This window comes from Micromys minutus (genome assembly GCF_963924665.1).
Source record: "Micromys minutus genome assembly, chromosome: 2".
Classification (NCBI taxonomy): domain Eukaryota; kingdom Metazoa; phylum Chordata; class Mammalia; order Rodentia; family Muridae; genus Micromys; species Micromys minutus.
This window is the reverse complement of record NC_137971.1, coordinates 70,059,224-70,078,219: the sequence shown is the minus strand read 5'-3', so window position 1 is coordinate 70,078,219 and position 18,996 is coordinate 70,059,224. Positions and strand designations below refer to the sequence as shown.

Sequence of the window (18,996 nt, the reverse complement as noted above, 5' to 3'; positions counted from 1 at the left end):
TTAACCCTCCCCCAAACAATGCCACCAACTGGGATCCAGTATTCAAATGCCAGAACTTTCCGAGGATGGTTTTCATTCATACTACTGCAGTAGCTATAGAGAGTATTTCCATTCCGTGAGTGAATATTTTAGAAATTATTATCATGCCCTTTCCTTTTTACTTTTAATTTATATTACAGTAAAGGAGCTTTGCAACAGTGAGTAGCAGGAGAGGCAAGGATAGCTATGCTGACAATCATAAAAATTCTGATCGTCTAATATTAATTTAGATCTGTCATCCCCTCCTTTCCTTCTGTCAATTAAAAGGAGCTTTCCCATTCCTGTTGTCTTCCATGGGCATGCACGTAAGCATTGTTAGGTGACGCTGGAGCGTGTCTTCTACTGCAGCACGCCCCCGTTTACTGTTCTGTGGCCTACTGCTGTCTGTCAGGCCAGCCTCCTTGGTTCGCTGCAGCCCGGTTCTCTTCTGTAATTGCAGCAGAAATGATTTTATTGCAGATTCTAATATTAGGATTTAAGTTTCTGCCTCAGTTGTGTTTGAAGTGAGGTGCATGTGGCTTATTTGCCTGCATTTATCAGTACTTCATTGCTTATTATTGTCAAATAACACTTCACTGTGTGGATGTGCTTTTTTTTTTTTTTTTTTTTTTTTTTTTTTTTTTGTTTAACTTTCCACCAGTTGATGAGTGTTTGAGTTGGTTTTCATTTTTAAACTATCATGAATAATACCATGGCAAACAGTTTGTGTCATACAAGCTTTTGGTATACACAAGTTTTCATTACTCTTGAGTATAGAGTTTCTGGGTTATTTTGCTAATTCTGTTTAACCTTTTTTGAGAATCGTCACACTCTTTTCCAATATAGAGTATCACTTGAAAATATGTATGAATATGGTTATGGGTGGAGCTTTAGGGCTCACAAAAGTGAGAAGACATGCATTATGCATTCTGAAAAAATATGCGTAAAGTGTTCCGCCTGAATCTCACATGTGCTGTCTCATTGCTGTGATTGCAGAGCCGCCTCCATTTCCCATCAGAAAGCCATCTCAACTTCTATCTCACAATGGACATAGATAACAAAATTGAAAGTAAAACCATTTGTTTTTCTTTTCTTCAGCAACATCAGCTTTTAATCTTGGTTGTGAAGTATAACTTGCAAGAAGAATAAAAACCTGCAGTAGATTATAGTAGTGAAATTTTTTTAAAAAGCTGTAATGAGGCCCATTATACACTTTAGAGAACCTACAGTCTGCTGGGAAGGGAAGGTGATCGGTGTCAACATCTGAGGATAATGGACTTATCCAAATCCATTTATGACTGCAAGGGTTCTCAAAAAATCATTTTTCTTATCATTATTTTCTGATAGGGCTGATTTTTAGCTCAGTATAACAAGTAATCTATACTTGTCTTTTCTAAAAGTAATTATATAGAAGATTCTAGAACATTCATTAGGGTAACCTTTGGTTAAGGTAGTTCAGTGAGTTTACGCTTTGTTCCATAGATCTGTAATTCTTATCTGAATGTTTTTATCCATATTTTTTACAGTTTTGCTTTTGGTTGGTTTTGTGTGCAGGCTTGCATGTAATATCAAAGATGTATCAGGGGAAAGAAGTGCGTTAGTTAGCCAGACATGGCGGCACACACTTTTAATCCCAGCACTTGAGAGGTGTGGGCAGGTGGATCTCTGAGTTCAAGTTCAGCTCAATTTATATAGCAAGTAACAGCCAAGCCAGGGTTACATAGGGAATGAGCCAATCTGTATGTCACCCCTACCCTCAGAACACACACACACACACACCAAGTGCATTAGTTGTTTTCCATTGCTGTGATGAAACACTCTAAGTTAGGCGAATTAGAAGAGAGGAGGTCTGATAGTTGGCTCTGGTTTCTGAGCCATAGTCTATCATGCCAGAGAAGGTATAGCAACAGACAGGTAAAGCATGTTAGCAGGTGCAAGGGAGCTGGCTGATCCCATTTTATCCTCACCCAGAATTGTGAGGAGGGGAGAGAGAGAGTAGTACTGGGGCCCGGCTATAAAACCTCAGCCCACCCCAGTGGCATACTTCATCCAGTAGTCTCCACCTTCCAGAGCTTACAGAACCTTCCCAAGCAGTGCCACCAGTTGGGGACTAAGCTCAAATACATGAGCTAATGGTGGGCATTTCTTTCTCAAACCATATCAGAAAGTTTATTCCATGTAGTTATCTATGCCCCTAATCTAAAGCCTTATCTCACAAGACATTAGTATTTCCCAAAGAATCAGATGAGTATTTATATTAAATGCTCATAAATAAATATTTATGCTAACTAGTAAATGATGGCTGTCATGTATTCTCAGGGCATGGTTTATTAATGCACTCTTTAATTGAATTTTATGTGTGGTTGTTTTGCCTGCTTGTGTTCTGTGTTCCATATGAATGTATGTACCCTGGGAGACTGTAAGAAGGCGTTGGATCCTCTGACGGGAGTATCCAACAGCCGCGTAGGTGCTTGAAATTAAACCTGGGTCCTTTGGAAATGTAATTAATGACTGAATCATCTCTCCAGTCCCTAGGAAATGAAATTTTAACTAATGTCAAAAATAAATGTTCAGCTCTCAGAGTTCTTTGGATTTTCTGATAAGAAACTAAGAGATGGTAAACTCCCTTCAAGCTGAGATAAAGGCAAATGAAGACAGTTGTTTTAGTTACTGTCCTGTTGACCTGTTGATCGCCATGAGTAAGGCAGCTTATAAAATAAAACATTGAATTGTCTCACTATCATTTGTTAGGATTGTCTGTCCCTTGTTCTTGCCTCAACACATCCATAGTCATGTTTCCTTCCTCCTCCTTTGCTGGTTGGATTGCACTGAAAATATATGTATATGATCCCTAATTACTGCCCTTTACATTTAACTAATCTCAGGACCCAGATCATGTTATTTACTGATTTCATTATTGTGTGCAAAGTCAGGAGGAGAGACTGTTAAAAGGTCTAGCTTTTAGGATTCCCAGTAGAGCAGACTTAGGGCATTTTCTCAACCAGAATACTCAGGTAGTTACATAAACTATAAATTTAACACAGATGTTTGTAACGACCTTGAGGCGTAGAAGATGTGTATTTTGCAGTATTTTGTTCTCAGATGCCAGTTTTCAAAGCATTAATAACCTCAAACAGAACGTTATATCCCTTGGACATGTTAGATAAGAGTACTATGCTCTGAACCTGGGTTTGCTGCTTTTAATCAACGCTAAGTACATCCTTGCCTGTATTGTGCACTATTTGTAGTGCGACTTTTAATTATTGAATCCATAGCTGTATTCTGCCTGCTTAGTCATTTTACTAATCCTTAGGGTCTGCTTTTAACCCAAATGCCCAAGCAGTAATGTTTACTTCTGTACTCATACTTGAACATCTAAAGCTGATAATAATTAATGATGAGTCATTCTTTTAAAAATTATTTAGCTCTGTAAGAAGCATCATTTTGGAATTAACAAGCCTGAGAAGATTGTACCATCTCCTGATGACTCCAAGTTTCTACTGAAGACATTTACGAATATCAAATCCAATGTGTCTGCTCCCAACAAAAAGAAAGTAAGAGTTTAATTGACATAGGCTTTGAATTCATCATTGATTAGTCATAAGATGAGTCATCAATAAATCCATCTTGAACTTTTTTATTTTTTATTTTTTTACTTTAATGTATCAGAAGACTGTCCTGTGTTTTGGGGATTGTCCTTACTTGAAGTGTTGTATTACCTGTTAACTTTTTATGTCTGACTCCTGTACTTACACAGACTGACTTCTTACAGGTTAAAGAGAGTAAAGAAAAGGAGAAACTGGAGAGGCGTTTGCTTGAGGAGTTGCTGAAGATGTTCATGGACTCGGAGTCCTTCTATTATAGCTTGACCTATGACCTGACCAACTCGGTGCAGAGGCAGAGCACTGGGGAGAGGGGGGGGCATCCCCTGTGGCAGAAGGTATGCTCACAACACAGAGCAGTGCTGGCTCCTGACCAGTGCCTGTTTGCCTTTTATGAGGAACTAAAGTGTTCCTCAACTGATCCTTTCCTCTGCCTTTCTAGGTTGATGACCGATTTTTCTGGAATAAGTACATGATCCAAGATCTCACTGAGATTGGTGTGAGTAGATGCTTTTAAAACATTATAGTTGCAACTGTTGAGCAAATGTCACTTGATTACAGTGGTTTTGAGATTTTATTAGGAGTTTCTCCCATGGAGGAGACTCATTTAACTAAAGGAGATGGAGGTGTTGCCTTCAGGTGGTTTACAGTCCCACAGCCGTCTCCTCAGCACTTCTTTAGGTGAATGTGATGTCATACACCTGTCATCCCAGTGCGTGGGGGGCTAAAGCAAGAGATGTATCACAAGCGTCTGGTTCTCTGGGCTCTATACATATGGTCAGCTCCACGCTAGGCTATATAGCAAGGTCTACCTTCAGAGAAAGGAGTGGGGTCAGTAATAAGCCCAGGAACCAATTGTGTCCATAGAGTTTCTGTAAAGATAATGCTTTTTATATCCATTGGGAGTGCAGAAGCCTAGTTCTCTGTAATGATACCACTTTGGTTTATCTTCTGGGGTTTGGAGCAGATGGATCTTTAAGGCCTGACTAGTACTGTAGTGGCTACAAACTACAGGGTGTGGTGGCATGACTGCATGGAGTTACTGGTGCGTGTGTGTGTGTGTGCGTGCCTGGATTCATGCGGAGGGGTCGGGACAACATTTGGAATTGGGTCTCTTCACTGTGTCATGCATGGATTGAAGTCAGGCTGTCAGGCTTTCTTGGCAGCTTCCTTTGCCCTGTGAGCCATCTTGTCTGTCTCTTTCTGGAGTGATGGTTACTTTCTTCTTCTTCTTTGTGCAGAAGTACTTGAGAAGTACTTTGTCACTGTGATGAGGATGCCTGAGATGGACAGATTAAGGGGAGAAGGGCTTATTAGGGCTGATTATTTCAGTACATCATCAAGTCAGGGAAGCGTCTTGCTGTGATGGGACAGGCAATAGAGACAGGGATACAGACATTCACTTTTCTCCCCTCATACTGTCTGGGCCTCAGGCATGTGCAAGGTACATCTTTCCTTTGCAGTTAGTTCTAGAAACACACAGAAAGATGCACCCGGAGGTTTGACTCTTCTTCTAGGTGATTCTGAGTCTCGTCAAGTTGACTGAAGGTTAGCCACCAGATCCAATTACACATGTTAGAGAATTATGTGCTTAGACACTGAGCACCAGACAAAAGTAATGGAATGGGGTCATCTGTTAGTTTTCTTAGCCTTTTAGCTATTTTCCTTTTCCTCATTTCCCCTTTACTGATGGGTCATAGCAGTTCCTGACATTTTATCTTGTGCATCTTCAGCCAGATACTTACCATGTCTCTATTGATGCATGGGTTGTTCTTAGCTTTCTGATACTGATCATGCTGTGACCCTCAAAACTCAGTGACAGGAAACAAGTAAGGGTGTTTATAAAGAACATTTGTCTTTATGATGACCATGTGGAATTCCAGTGTTTGGTGAGCTTTTATCAGACACTTTCACATTACTGTGTAAAGCTAATGACTTGGGATAAGATGGCATTTGGCAACAGGTATTTCTATTTTCTTGTCAAGAATCTTAGATTTATTGCTAGAACAAAAGTATAAGTAGTGAGAATATTAGTAAAATGATAAACGTAGGCCAACCCTTTACCCATTGTTACCATCACTAACCTTCTGGAGGTACCCTTTATAGAGGACAAAAAGTGAAACTAAGTATGAAATGAGTAGGACCCACAGTGCCCAGCACAGAGGACAGAGAGGGACCCACAGTGCCCAGCACAGAGGACAGGTGGATTTGGGACTTATGCTGAAGAGGGTTGTGGTAGCACACATCTGTAATCCTACATTCCATAAGCTGTGACAGGATAACCTGGGCTACACATGGAGACCCTGTCTCAAAGCAAACTGTGTGTGTGTGTTTGTGTGTGAGCACACACATGCATGAGTGCACATTTGTGTGTGTATCTGTAGATGTCAAAAGGTGTCCTCAGCTGTTGTTCCTCAGGTACCTGGTTTATTTAGAGACAAGTTCTCTCACTAGCCTGGAGCTCACCAAGTAGTCCTAGGGATCCACCTCCCTCCACCTCCCTAGCACTAGGTCACAAAGCATGTGTCCCATGCCTGTCTTGACTTTAACACAGAACTTTAGATCCAGATTCTTCTCAGTCTTACTCTGCTGGTTTTGAGACAGGGTCTGATGTAACCCAGTCCAGTTTTAAACTTAGTATGTAGCTAAGGATGGTACTGAACTTCTTTCCAGTGCTTGGTTTAAATTCTAAATGTGTTTAGTTTAGAACAGAGGAATCTCTGAACAGGACTCTCCTAATTGGTGAGATGACATTTTACAATGAGACATTTATGGAAATACTCTGCTGTTCATTTTGTATTTGAATGTTAGACTGGTGAAGAAAGTGTTTTAAAGCAGATGTGAAGGAAAGCCGGGCTGGGACTGAGCTCAGCTGCAGAATGTTTTCTTGGCATGTGTGGGGCTCTGAGTTTGTTCCCAGCCCCACAAATGACAGCAGCAAAATGGGGCCTGGTAGTGTGTGCCTGCCCAGTATGGGGGGGTGGAGGTAGCATGTGTCTGCCAGCTGGTTCTTGGGGGCTGAGGCAAAGGCACCACCTAACATTCCAAGCCTGTCTGAGCTGCAGAGTGGAATTCTGCCTTCAAGTAAGAGGCTGGAGAAGATGGTTCAGCAGGCACAAGCATTGGGTGCTCTTGTAGAGGATCTGGGTTTGGTTCTCAGCACCATCCCTGGTAACTCCAATTTCAGGGGATCTGACACCCTCTCTGGTCTCTGCAAGCACTGTACGAACCTGGTGCATATATAGACAAACAGGCACATACACATAACAAACAAGTGGGTTTTTTATTTATTATTTTTTAAGCAGTAAAGTGTTTTGTAATGGGTGATTGGGATTGATTGCAGATTGTTAGAGGCTAGTACAATTGAAGTTTGAAAACCAACTTTAAAGCTTTGCTTTCCTATACCAAAAGGAACAGTTATAAGAGCTCCATTGTTAACTGCTCTATGGCAGTGTGTTTACTTTACACATACTTATGTACAGCCTTATGAGGCAGTAGTAGTCCCATTTCACGGAGGAGGACATTGAGGCATGGTGAGGGGAGTGAGCCACTCTGTCAGGTGGGAGTTTGAGTTTGTGTGAAACAGTCTGGTGCTCAGGCTGTGTTTCCTGTCAGTCAGGTCTGGAGAAAATCATTATAAAGGAAAGGGAAGGCCTATTGTCCTCATCCTCCCCTGACATCCTGCGAGTAGAACACAGTGTTGAGACAGGGCTTGTGCTTGTGACAGGCTGAAGGCAGTATGTGTTCACTGTTATCTGGGTGTAAGTAGGTAGCAGTGCTGTGCACAATATAAACAGCGATGCTTGTTCCCACCCTAGACTCCGGATGTGGACTTCTGGATCATCCCCATTATCCAGGGGTTTGTGCAGATTGAAGAACTTGTGGTTAATTACAGTGAGTCACCTGATGATGACAAGAGCAGCCCAGAGACGCCCCCTCAGGAGTCCACTTGTGTAGATGACATCCACCCACGATTTCTAGTGGCTCTTATATCTCGCAGAAGTAGGCACAGAGCAGGTAAGTGAGAGCACGCAAATGAACTCCATGGAGAGTGGAGGAGCTGCAGATGTGCTGAAATGCAAATGACAGTCACGGCCTTGAAAGCACAGTTAGCTCCAGAGCCCACAGCCTGGGATGCAACCAGAGACCACTCCTGCAGTGGAGGAGCAGGGAAGACTTAGCAAGTCAGACAGAGCAGGCGGCATGCATACAGACGATAAGAAAGTCACTTGGGATGTGTCTGAGGACAGTGTTCCAACTAAAAGCCTGTGTCACAGTGATAAATCCTTTCAGAGTGCTAACTAGCCCCTTTGGGAAAACTGTAGTCTTTCATTCAAAGGATTCAACTTAGCAGTGAAGGGTACAGCTGTGATCTTGGGTGTGTTGTCGTCTGTCTCTCGGTGTGTGCAAGCTTCCCAGGCTTTCCTGTAGATTTGTAATTAGGAAGCACAATCTAATCAGACAGTTTTGTTGAGAGTTTTGCTATCTAGCCCAGGCTGGACTTGAACTTGCAATTCTCTTGCCTCAGCCTGAAGAACACTGAAATAGCAAGTGTGTGCTCCAGTACCAAGCCAAGCTGAGCATGGTTTTATCACTTTAGCTGCTTTTTGTTTAATTTTCTTCCAGGAATGCGATATAAACGGAGAGGAGTGGATAAAAATGGAAATGTTGCAAATTATGTGGAAACCGAGCAGTTAATCCATGTTCATAACCATACCCTGTCATTCATTCAAACTCGAGGCTCTGTGCCGGTCTTTTGGAGCCAGGTTGGGTATCGCTATAATCCACGGCCTCGACTAGACAAAAGTAAGCACATCAGTTATTTGGTTGGCAAGTAATGATTTCGATGAGAATTTTTAAATAAAAGATCAGGTGCCAGATAGGTTTAAATTTGTTTCATTTAAAACAATAACTCTCAGGGCTGGGATGTGACTGAGGTATGGTTTCTTAATCCGCCTGCTGGAAGCCCTGTTCAATCCCTGTACTAAAAACTACTCAACAAAAGCCAAGCCTCCCTTTGTGACGTGTGAGGTCGTAGCCTCAGGACTGAGTCCTTTGCCGGATGTTGCAGTTTCTCAGCTAGCAGATAAAGCGCCTCGCTTCACAGATTCTGAGCTGCTGTTGCTTTGAAGCTTATCTTCTAGAACATTCAGCTCTGGGACAGGACAAATGTAGCCAGTGTCTGTAGAAGCAGGGAACATGTTACTGGACAGCAATGCACAGGAGATTCAGTGAGAGATACGGGTTTGTTCGTTTGATTTTTGAAACATTTAAGATTTATTTTCTTAGAATATTTTAGCTTTAGTATCAAAATACTATTTTCATTTTCATATAAGTCACATGAAACCTTTACTGAAAGGTAGGGTATATGTGCCTGTGTATGTGTGTGTGTTTATAATTTCACAGTTGGTACTTTCAGATATATTCTAGTTCAGTCTAATTGGAAAAAATAAATCTTACATTTAAACTGTTACAGAGTTATTAAAAAGTAAGAATAGGCCCTGTCGTGGTAGTGAATACCCTTGACTCCAGCACTTGGGAGGCAGAGGCGGTGGCTCTCTGGTCTACAATTGAGCTCCAGAACAGCCAGTGCAACATAGAGAAACCCTGTCTCAAAAAATAAATAAGAAAGTAAAAATAAAGGTGGAGTAGGTGGGGCTGGAGAGACGGCTCAGTGGTTAAGAACACTGACTGCTCTTCCAGAGGTCCTGAGTTCAATTCCCAGCAACCACATGGTGGCTCACAACCATCTGTAATGGGATCCTATGCCCTCTTCTGGTGTGTCTGAAGACAGCTACAGTGTATTCACATAAAATAAATAAAACAGTTTAAATGTAAATTTAAAAAAAAGATGGAAATTATTTGTCTGTTTCAGCACTGGAAGGAGACGTAGATTTTGTTTTGCTTCTTTGCAGGTGAGAAGGAAACGGTCGACTGTTTCTGTGCCCATTTTGAAGAACAACTGAAAATTTACAAAAAACAGGTAGGCTTTAATATGTAGTAAGAACAGTTTCCTTACATATGGAATTTCATGAGAAAAAAAACATGTACTGTTCATAATTAAACAGCCACTTTTAGCATAAAGATTAAACACGAGTAAATTAGGAATACTCTGGAGTCAGCTGCTTTAGACTGGAGAAAACGGAGAAGGTGCTGTCAGTTGTCACAGATGAGGATAGGCATCTCAGGACCTCATGTGATTAAGATTACTGCTCTGCAAAGGACCCGAGTTTGGGTCCCAGCACCCATTAAAAAAAAAAATGGAGTGTGTCCCCAGACACGGTTCATGCACAGTCAGGCACAGGGCCATGGTCTGTAATCTCAGGGCTCTTCAGGAGAGCTTGGGCATGGAGAAAGGAGAATCCTAGAGGTCTGCTGGCCTGATACACTGTCCCAAACAAGATGGAAGACAAGGGCCAGCATCCAAGGTTGACTTCTGACCACTGCACATGTGCTGTGCTGTGTATCACCACACAAAGGTACATACATGTACAAAACAACCACACTAACCATAACGGAAAAAACATAACTTGATTTTGACTTTACATTTTTTTATTATTTATTATTTCTGATTATACACAATAGAGACTCATGCATAAAATTAAAAAATACTTTTTAAAAAGGCATTATGAAGAGAGGGAAAGGTAATTCAAAGAGTAGGAAGGGCTGGAGAGTTAAGAGCCCTTGTTGCTCTTGTTGAGGACCCAGGTTCAATCCCAGTATACATATGGTAGGTAGTTCACAACCATGAATAAGTCCAGTTCCAGGGAATCTGACACCTCCTTTTGACCTCTGAAGACAGCAGGCACACATGTGTTACGCACAGATACATGTAGGTAAAACACACATATAATATATATATATATATGTATATATATATATATATATATATATATATATATATATATATATATATATATGTGTGTGTGTGTGTGTGTGTGTGTGTGTGTGTGTGTGTGTGATAGTTAAGATTTGGTCTTTTATCTCACAGCACATTTAAATGTCTTCTAACCCCATTAAAAAAGGATGCACAGTACAAAAAAAATGGACAAAAATAATGTAACAGGATCTTTATGTACAAGGATATTTTATAATATATTTTATAAAGTCAAATCCAGGAGAGAAGGTGTGTCATCTCATTAATCATCAGGGAAATGTAAATTAAAGCCGTGACTCACCCACTGGGGAGGCTGAGGGAAACTGCTGAGAAGCATGAAATATGGGAAAGGATGTGGAGCAATTATCACTTAAATAGAAAAACACATCTACAAGTGTGCTCAGTCACGCTGCTTACGCAAGAATGCTCACGGCAGCATCAGAGCAAGATGGCTGTTGAGGGAGGGGTGAAGCACTGGCTGTGGTCAGGAATGATTTGGTCTGATTCTACACTGAGTTCCTTAATTGTTGATTCATGCATTATTGATATTCCTAATTGTAAGTAGCATTAGAAGGAATAAGCCATATTTAAATTCAACAGAAAATTGTCAAAAGGAGCAGTACTGAGGTGTGCATGCTGGGAAATAACCTCTTCCCACACTCGTTCCTGCTCCCCGTTGACTTACGTCAATATCGAGGGGCGAGCTCTGAGCAGACACCTCCTGGCCTCCAGCAGTAGCCTGGCAGTGGTCATTTATCTGTGTTATCTGTGTTCTCCTGGGTAATTGCTTTCTGCAATGAGGGGCCCACGGTCAGTGTGACTCATTCGTGTGGCTGCATTGCTCTAGCTCATAATTGGTTTAGGCTGGGGCTGTTTGACAGAAGGTCTGATGTGGGAAAAGCTTCCTGCTCTAATAAAAGATATACCGGAACCCACAGTGCCCCTGAGGCTGCTTTGTCAGGATTTGATGTCAGGGACTTTTGCATCTGTCTCAAGATGGTGAATGAACCAGTCGGCCATTTAACCAATATGCTGCTGGGGAAAAGCAGTGAGGGGATGGCAGAGGAAAAGGCAGAGGGAACCCAAGTCCTCAGTACTTTCTGAAGTCACTGCACTCAGCCTTATGGTTTCCTGGCTCCTTTTGAGATTTGAGTTAGCAGTTTATTGTTTTTAGCAAGAATCACCCGACACCAGCACATTCACAATGAGCTGAAGTCACAAAGACCCGTGCGTATACCATGCTGCAGTAAAGCCTCTAGCTGTTCGCCTTTCCCTACTGATGGACCTTTAGAATATACTAGTACCTTCTGCTATTATACAAACTCTCAGGCTAGGCAGTGGTGGCACATGCCTTTAATCCCAGCACTTGGGAGGGAGAGACTGGCAGAAAAAAAAATCTTTCTAAATTGGGAATGATGGTATGTATCTATAATCCCAGCACTCAGGAGGAGGCTGTAGAGGTTGTGGAGGGAATTAGTCCAGCCTAGGCTATCCAGTAAATCGCAGGCCTGGGCTATATAACAACTCAGTTTGAAAAACAAATTGGTTATAGTGGTGCACACCTTTATCCAGTACAGAGAGGCAGGTAGATCTCTGTGAGTCTGAGGCCCGCATGGTTTTTATGTAGCAAGTTCAGGGACAGCCAGAGCTGCACAGTGAGGCCCTGCCTCAAAAACAAAACAAAACAATCCAAAGTGAAGAGCTGGCAAGATGGCCCAGCAGGTCAAACATTTGATGGGCAAACAGACCAGGTGTATCTTTACATCCCTGGAACCCACATAAGGGGCGGGGTGTGGGAGCCCACCCCATAAATTCTCTAGCTTTCCCCCCCTGCGCCCTGGCTTATACATGTGCCCCCCAATAGTAAATACAATTTTAAAAGTCCAAGAATTAGGGTGCTTGTTTTTGCAGAATAAATTCATAAAAACAAACTTGTTGAATTAAACAGCATGTACATTTAAAGTTGATATTTAGCATTCAGCTGCCTTCAGAGATACTGTACCAGAATTAGTGAAATTCCTCAAAGTAGCCCTCTGATCTCTACCCACTGAACAGAAACAACAATAAATTAAAACCATTTGTAAGAGATCACACAGTTTACATTCCCAGAAACAATGGGGCCCTAGTGTTTCCTCGTGTTCAGCGATGCTGACTGTTTAGTATTTACATTACTGGTCTGTAGGTAAAAACCACTACACCTTAACATTTGCAATTTACTGTTAATGGGATGGTAGCATCTTGTTTGCTGGGTTCTTTTGTGAAGTCATCCATTTTTTTTTTCTTACTCTGTTTTGTGTGGCAAGTATGTTCTCATGAGAGCTCCTTGTTTTGTTGTTTTGTTCTTTTGAACCTTTTCTGAGATTTAAATTTTTCCTGTTGTCACATCTGTTCATCTTTGTCTTTGATTTTTATATTGTGCGTGGAAAGCCATGCTTTTTTTTCACTACAGATGTAGGGAGATACAGTAAGTCTCTTTTCCTTGTAGACAGACAGACTCCCAGTGCCCCTGACAGTCACCTGTGCTTGCCCATAGTGTACTTACCTGCCCTTCATGGTGGACTCAGGTCTTTGTCCCTCAGCCTTGTTCTCTTGTGTCAGTCGCCTGTCTCTAGTTTCCCAGGCTTGCCTGCTACGTGACTATATAGAATTGTTCCAAATGAGGCAAATCTCTCTGTGTTTATTGCTTTTCAATTTTTTCCCAAATATTTACTCTTTCAGATGAACTTTAGAATTAACTTATCTTGTCCATGAAAAGATCCTGGTTGACTTTGATTGGGATTGTTGAGTATATAGATTAATTGGGGAGACTTGACATCTTTACAGTACTGGACCTTGAGATTCAGCAACATGGTACATATTTATGTCTATTCAGGTTTCCATTTCCATATCTCAGTAGTTTTATGATGTTTAATTTGTAGGGTTTTTTTTTTTTTTTTTTTTACTTATTCTACCTATTCAAAATACACATTGTTTGGGCTGGGCTCAGCAGTTAAGACTTTGAAAGTCCAGAAGGGTCCAGGTTCAATTCCTAGCATCTGCATAAGCAGTTTACAACTTTCTGTGACTCAAGTTCCAAGGGATCTAATGCCTGAGGGGTATACACACACACACACACACACACACACACACACACACACACACACTTAAAAAATCTTAAAAACATTTTTTTGCTGTTAAAAAATTTATTTTACATTTTGGTTGGCTATTGTAGATTTATAGGACTATTACCATTAATGTCCATAGTTCCCATACAGCTAAATTTATATAACAAGTATTTTAATTTTATGGGAAAATTGGTACTTGAGTGGATTAGTTTCTAACTAAGTACAGCTGTATTTGTAATATGTAATTCCAAGTGAATTGTTACACTTGCCTTTAGTTCTGAGGTTTGGTTAATACTGTTTCTTTTGTTGCTCATCATTCTCACAGGTTATTGTTAACTTGGTAGACCAGGCTGGAAGGGAGAAGATTATTGGTGATGCTTACCTAAAGCAGGTGCTGCTCTTCAACAACCCCAAGCTCACCTATGTGTCCTTTGATTTCCATGAGCACTGGTAAGGGGCTTCTCAGAGGGAAGTGGCTTCACTTTTTTCACTCTTTCCTGGGAAGGAAAGTGTCCCTTCTTCTCTGCTCAGAAGGGAAGCAAGTGGTCTTTACTTGCTGTTCATGTCTGTGAGCTTTGCTTTAAGTTGTTGCTAAAGTATTTACAGTCAGTCTTTCTGTTCTAGAATGTGTCGGGACATAAAATCACAGCCGCTGAAAGCCAGGTATCCCCCTGGCTGCCTTCATACTGCGAGCAACACCTCTGTCCCTAGGATAAGTCCTAGTGTGCTCTCATTAGTTAGTGATAGGTGACTCCTGTTGCCGACACCTTTAATGTCTATGTGTTTCTGAAAGTAGAATCCTTTTGCTCAACACTCATTCTGCCTATGAATTTGCAGGTTGTAAGGAGTTGTAGGGAAAGAGGCATCTGTGTATTGCCTCCATGTATTTGTATGTGTGCTTTCGGGTGCAGATGGGTAGACAACCAAGGAACTGGAGAGATAGCTGGGTGGGTGAAGACATCTGCCTTTCGAAAGTCATCCCCTGACTCCACATGTGCACACCATGGCATGTGTGCCTCTCTAAGCATGCACGCACAGAGAATAAGTAAATAAAGTGTGACTTAAATATTAAAAAATATTATCTTAGTAAGATTTTTTTTTTTTTTTTTAGTTATTTTTAGATAGGTTCTCACTATATAGCCCTGGCTGACCTCAAACTCACAGGATTGTTTCTGCCTCTCAGATGTTGGGATTAAAGGTGTGATCCCCACACTCAGCTTCTGTTTGTTTTGATGGTGCTGGGGATTGAAACCTGTGCACGCCAGGCACGTGTTCTACCCCCAGGTTACCGTCTCAGCCCCCTTTGTCTTAAGTACATGAGAAGATAATTTTTTTATAATACTAAAGGTTGTTCTTTGTTTTTTGTTTTGGGGAATGGGATTTAGCCGAGGAATGAAGTTTGAGAATGTTCAAACCCTAACGGATGCCATTCATGACATCATCCTTGACATGAAGTGGTGTTGGTAGGTATTTGTCTTAGTTACTTTTCTACAGTTGTGAAGAGACACTGTGACCAAGGCAACTTATAAAGAAAACTTGTTATTTCTGGTTCCAGAGGGTTGGAGGTCATGGTAGGGAGCTTGGCAGCAGGCAGGTAGGCAGACAGTGGAGCAGCAGCTGAGCTTCTACATCTGATTCCTAAGCCAAGGTGGGGGGGTGGAGGGACCACCTGAGAGGGGTATAGGCTTTTGAAAGTTTAAAACCCTCACAGTGGCACATCTCTTCCAACAAAGCCACGCCTCCCAGTCTTTACAAAACATTTGTACCAAGTGGGGACCAAACATTCAAATATATGAGCCTATGAGGCATTCTCATTCCAACCACCACAGTGTTTCACAAAAACTTATTTTGACTTTTGGTCTGTGAAATCATGTGTTCATCTAGTACATCTGAACATCAACACAACAGCATTTTCTGACGGTGCATTTGTGTGTGCGAGTTTTATGCATTTTTGTGCGAATGTGTACATGTGTGTATGTGTTTTCTGATCAGCTTCCTTCCTTTCTGTGAGTACAACCATTAGGCAGTGCTCCTGTAAACAGAGCCCGTGTCAGATGGTTGGAAAGTGAAGTGAAATGCAGCTGCTGCTCTTGAAGGACCAAAGTGTGTTCTTCTCACTCTGCGGCTTCCATTTTGTTTTCCTTCTTTGTCATCCTTTGTGGAAAGGGAAGCTTAAAGATATTTAGATTTTAGGCATTTTGAAAGTAACAGAGAAGGAAAAGATGCCCGGATTCTAGGAGGTAGGTGTAAGGAGAAAAAAAAATGGTCTTAGAGGCCAGGAGAGAACATTTGATTTGCTGTTAAGACTGCATAGGTGCCCTGAGAGACAAGGGGGCACAGGCTCACCGCATGACTTCTTGGCAGCTGGTAAAGCCAGTGTGTCTTAGAGAGTTCCATTTGGACTTAGAAAGGGAAGACAAGCCGGTGTTTAAAATGTTTATGTGTGCAACCCCACTGTCCCAGAGTTGTGGCAGCTCTGCCATTTTAGAGGGAAGGACGTGGTTTACTCTCTCAGTTTCTCATATCTTGGCTTTTGAGTTCTTAAATAGGGGTCACAACACCTCACTGCCAGGTTACTGTAGTGGACAGTAAAGTGTGGGGCACTCAGCACTGTGACATTTACGGGTGTTCTACACATTGCCAGTTAACGCTGCTGCTGCTGCCGCCACCACAGTTTTAAGAGTTGAGTTTCTCCAAACATTTCTGAAGTTGTGAATTAACCCCGTGCTTCTCTTGACAAGGGTTGATCCAGCTGGTGTGATATGTAAGCAAGAAGGGATTTTCCGCGTTAACTGCATGGACTGCCTGGACCGCACCAACGTGGTCCAAGCCGCCATTGCACGAGTGGTCATGGAGCAGCAGGTAACCTGGAGTCCTTTTGGTTCCAAATAGTCACTTGAAAATTTAAAGTGGTTTATACTTCATGTGTAAGTAAATAGTGAAACATCTTCTCAAAGTTCAGATATTTTGTGGGACATTTTTTAGCATGCAAATATTCTTGTTACATAAAAACCTGAGAAATGTAACTGAGAAGTAGGTAGACTGTGGTAGCATTTTCTTAAGTAAATTTTCTATTCACCTTGCAAACATTTTAAGTGTGTTGGGGGTATTGTGTGTTTATTTTCCACTGTCTGAATTTCAAACCTACCCTTCTGTATTTTGGGCTGGGAGTCTGCATGTGGCGTTTCTGTTTAGCCAGCCCTGGCAGTATGAGGTAGGAGTGGGGCTGGTGAGGGGTGGGAACTGGAGAAGACCATGATGGAGGACAGAAGGCAACAAAGCCCTTTGCCTGTTGCTCCTCTGTTAGCGAATGGCGCTCTGGGACTCCTTGGTCGCAACCTCAGTGCTGCAGTGCAGGTCTTCAGCCTTCTAACAGCTGGTAACCAACATCCCGGGTTACAGTCCAAAGTGGAGACACCTACTGTAGTTCTGGTTTGCTTCCCTGCCCCCACAGAGCCTTATGACTATTCTTGGAGGTCTTTGTTATGTTATTTTAAAGTAAAATATTTTAAAGTATGTTTAAAGGCTCTTGAATTTAAACTCTGTGTTCACCATGTGGGAGGTGCTGACCCCAGGAATCCTCTCCAAACCTGAGTCTTCACGTCTCTAACACAGGGCTCTTTTTGTTGTTATTGTGATGAGTAAATGAAATGATTCATGTTTGAAAAACAAACAAACCGAAAAATCAACCCATCCCCAAACCCTCGAACTCTGCCCTGGCTGTGATTCTTTGAACACTTACTACTCACTGCTCAGGCTGTTATTTTTTCCTGTGTTTCTGACATTTGGTTCAACTTCTTAGGCAAATTTAAAATAGGCAAAATATAGTAGTATTGGCCTATACATTAAAAAAACTGTAAATATTACATTTATTTAGCTATAGTAATTGATAGCAGTATTTTCTTTATTTAATAATAATTGTCTTTGAAACAGGGTCTTATTATGTACCCCTGCCTGGCCTGGCACTCACAGAGATCCACCTGCCTCTGTCTTCTGAGTGATGGAATCAAAGGTGTGTGCCACCACATCTGGCAGTACTTTAAAACCATGTCTGAGCTGGGCACACTGGTACTGTCATCTTAGCACCCAGGAGCCTGTGTCAAGAGGATCCAGAACTCTAGGCAAGCCTTGGCCACATAGCAAAACTCTGAAAAATAAAGTCCGAAGAAGCCAATGGCATGGTTCAGTGCATAAAGCACTTGCCACTGAACCTGGAAATAGGAATTTGATCTTGGGACACACGGAGTGGAAGAAGAAAAGTGACTTCCAAAAGTTGTTTTTTCACCTCCCCATGTTCTCAACTTGGAGTTAAAGAAATAAAATCTAAAAACTCTTCTTTTATACATGGTTCCTAAATTATGCAGCTCTTTCTCTTTTGCTATGGTACACAGTTCATGTCACGGTTTCTCATATATTATTTACCCACTAATGTGCTTATTTTAGCTTAAAAAACTAGGTGTCATGCCCCCAGAGCAGCCACTGCCTGTGAAATGTAATCGGACCTACCAGATAATGTGGGCTAACAACGGTGACTCCATCAGCAGACAGTATGCTGGGACAGCGGCTCTAAAGGTACTGTCTGCAGCAGGCACTGTGGGTCTTTTTATTCGAGGTTCAAAACAAGCGGGGCCCAGATGGGTCTTCGTACTTGATTTCTTTCTGGGTTGTCTGACTATGACAGGAGTCTACTGTTCAATCAGCTGTAGGTGGTATGTGTGGGCAATGAGCTAAGTGCTCTGTCTCTGGAGAAGGCTGCTTTTTCTGAGGAGATCCCATGTTGTTTTATCTTCTAGCTGTTCAAGGGAATCTAGAAATCTGAAGTTCTACGTGCATTTATTTTATTTTGAGACAGGGTCATCTTTTACTTTGTAGTCCTGGCTGTCTTCAGACTCACAGAGATCCTCCTATTTCTGCTTCCCTGTAAACCACCAGACCCTCTGTGCATCCATATTAAAACTGCATACAAACAAACCATGACCTATCCTGGGATACTTTTGTCTTCTCTGAGTGTGAATCTTAAGCCTGCCTCTTACTCGGTATAACCTTGGGCAGTTCAATGGAAGTACCAGGCCTTCTGTGACAGATTCTTATAAGCTATAAGGGCTGGGACTACTTCCTGACACTGAGTGTGTGCTGAAGGCATGCTTTATTAGTTTCTTTGTTGTTATAAATTTTTATAAAGAGCCCACAAAGCTTCATAGAAACTTAAATGTAAATACAGTCCCTGGTAACAAATTCTCCATTTACGGGTACTCTTTATGGGCAGTAGGAAGTGGTTGAGTCAGTTTAAATTAGGTTTATGTTGATTTCCTCTCAAGATACTATTTCACCTAGGGCCATATTTCTTCTAACAAAGTATAGCTTGGCTGGTAGGGCACTTGCCTGGCATATGTGA

General features: G+C 41.7%; 1 protein-coding gene across 4 annotated transcripts in view; it reads left to right on the top strand.

The window, feature by feature from the left end:
- The window catches only part of INPP5F (inositol polyphosphate-5-phosphatase F), a gene marked incomplete at its 3' end in the record, with an annotated part of 81,357 nt that overhangs the window by 47,113 nt on the left and 15,248 nt on the right, over positions 1–18,996 (top strand). For all 4 annotated transcript variants that reach the window (XM_080913533.1, XM_080913532.1, XM_080913535.1 and 1 more), the window contains exons 4-13: positions 3,444–3,572; positions 3,791–3,958; positions 4,063–4,119; positions 7,439–7,637; positions 8,247–8,426; positions 9,536–9,603; positions 13,927–14,051; positions 14,987–15,064; positions 16,343–16,463; positions 18,045–18,173. In XM_080913533.1, coding sequence (XP_080769659.1) covers positions 3,444–3,572; positions 3,791–3,958; positions 4,063–4,119; positions 7,439–7,637; positions 8,247–8,426; positions 9,536–9,603; positions 13,927–14,051; positions 14,987–15,064; positions 16,343–16,463; positions 18,045–18,173 — 1,254 coding nt within the window. The remainder of the gene's footprint in view (positions 1–3,443; positions 3,573–3,790; positions 3,959–4,062; positions 4,120–7,438; positions 7,638–8,246; positions 8,427–9,535; positions 9,604–13,926; positions 14,052–14,986; positions 15,065–16,342; positions 16,464–18,044; positions 18,174–18,996) is intronic.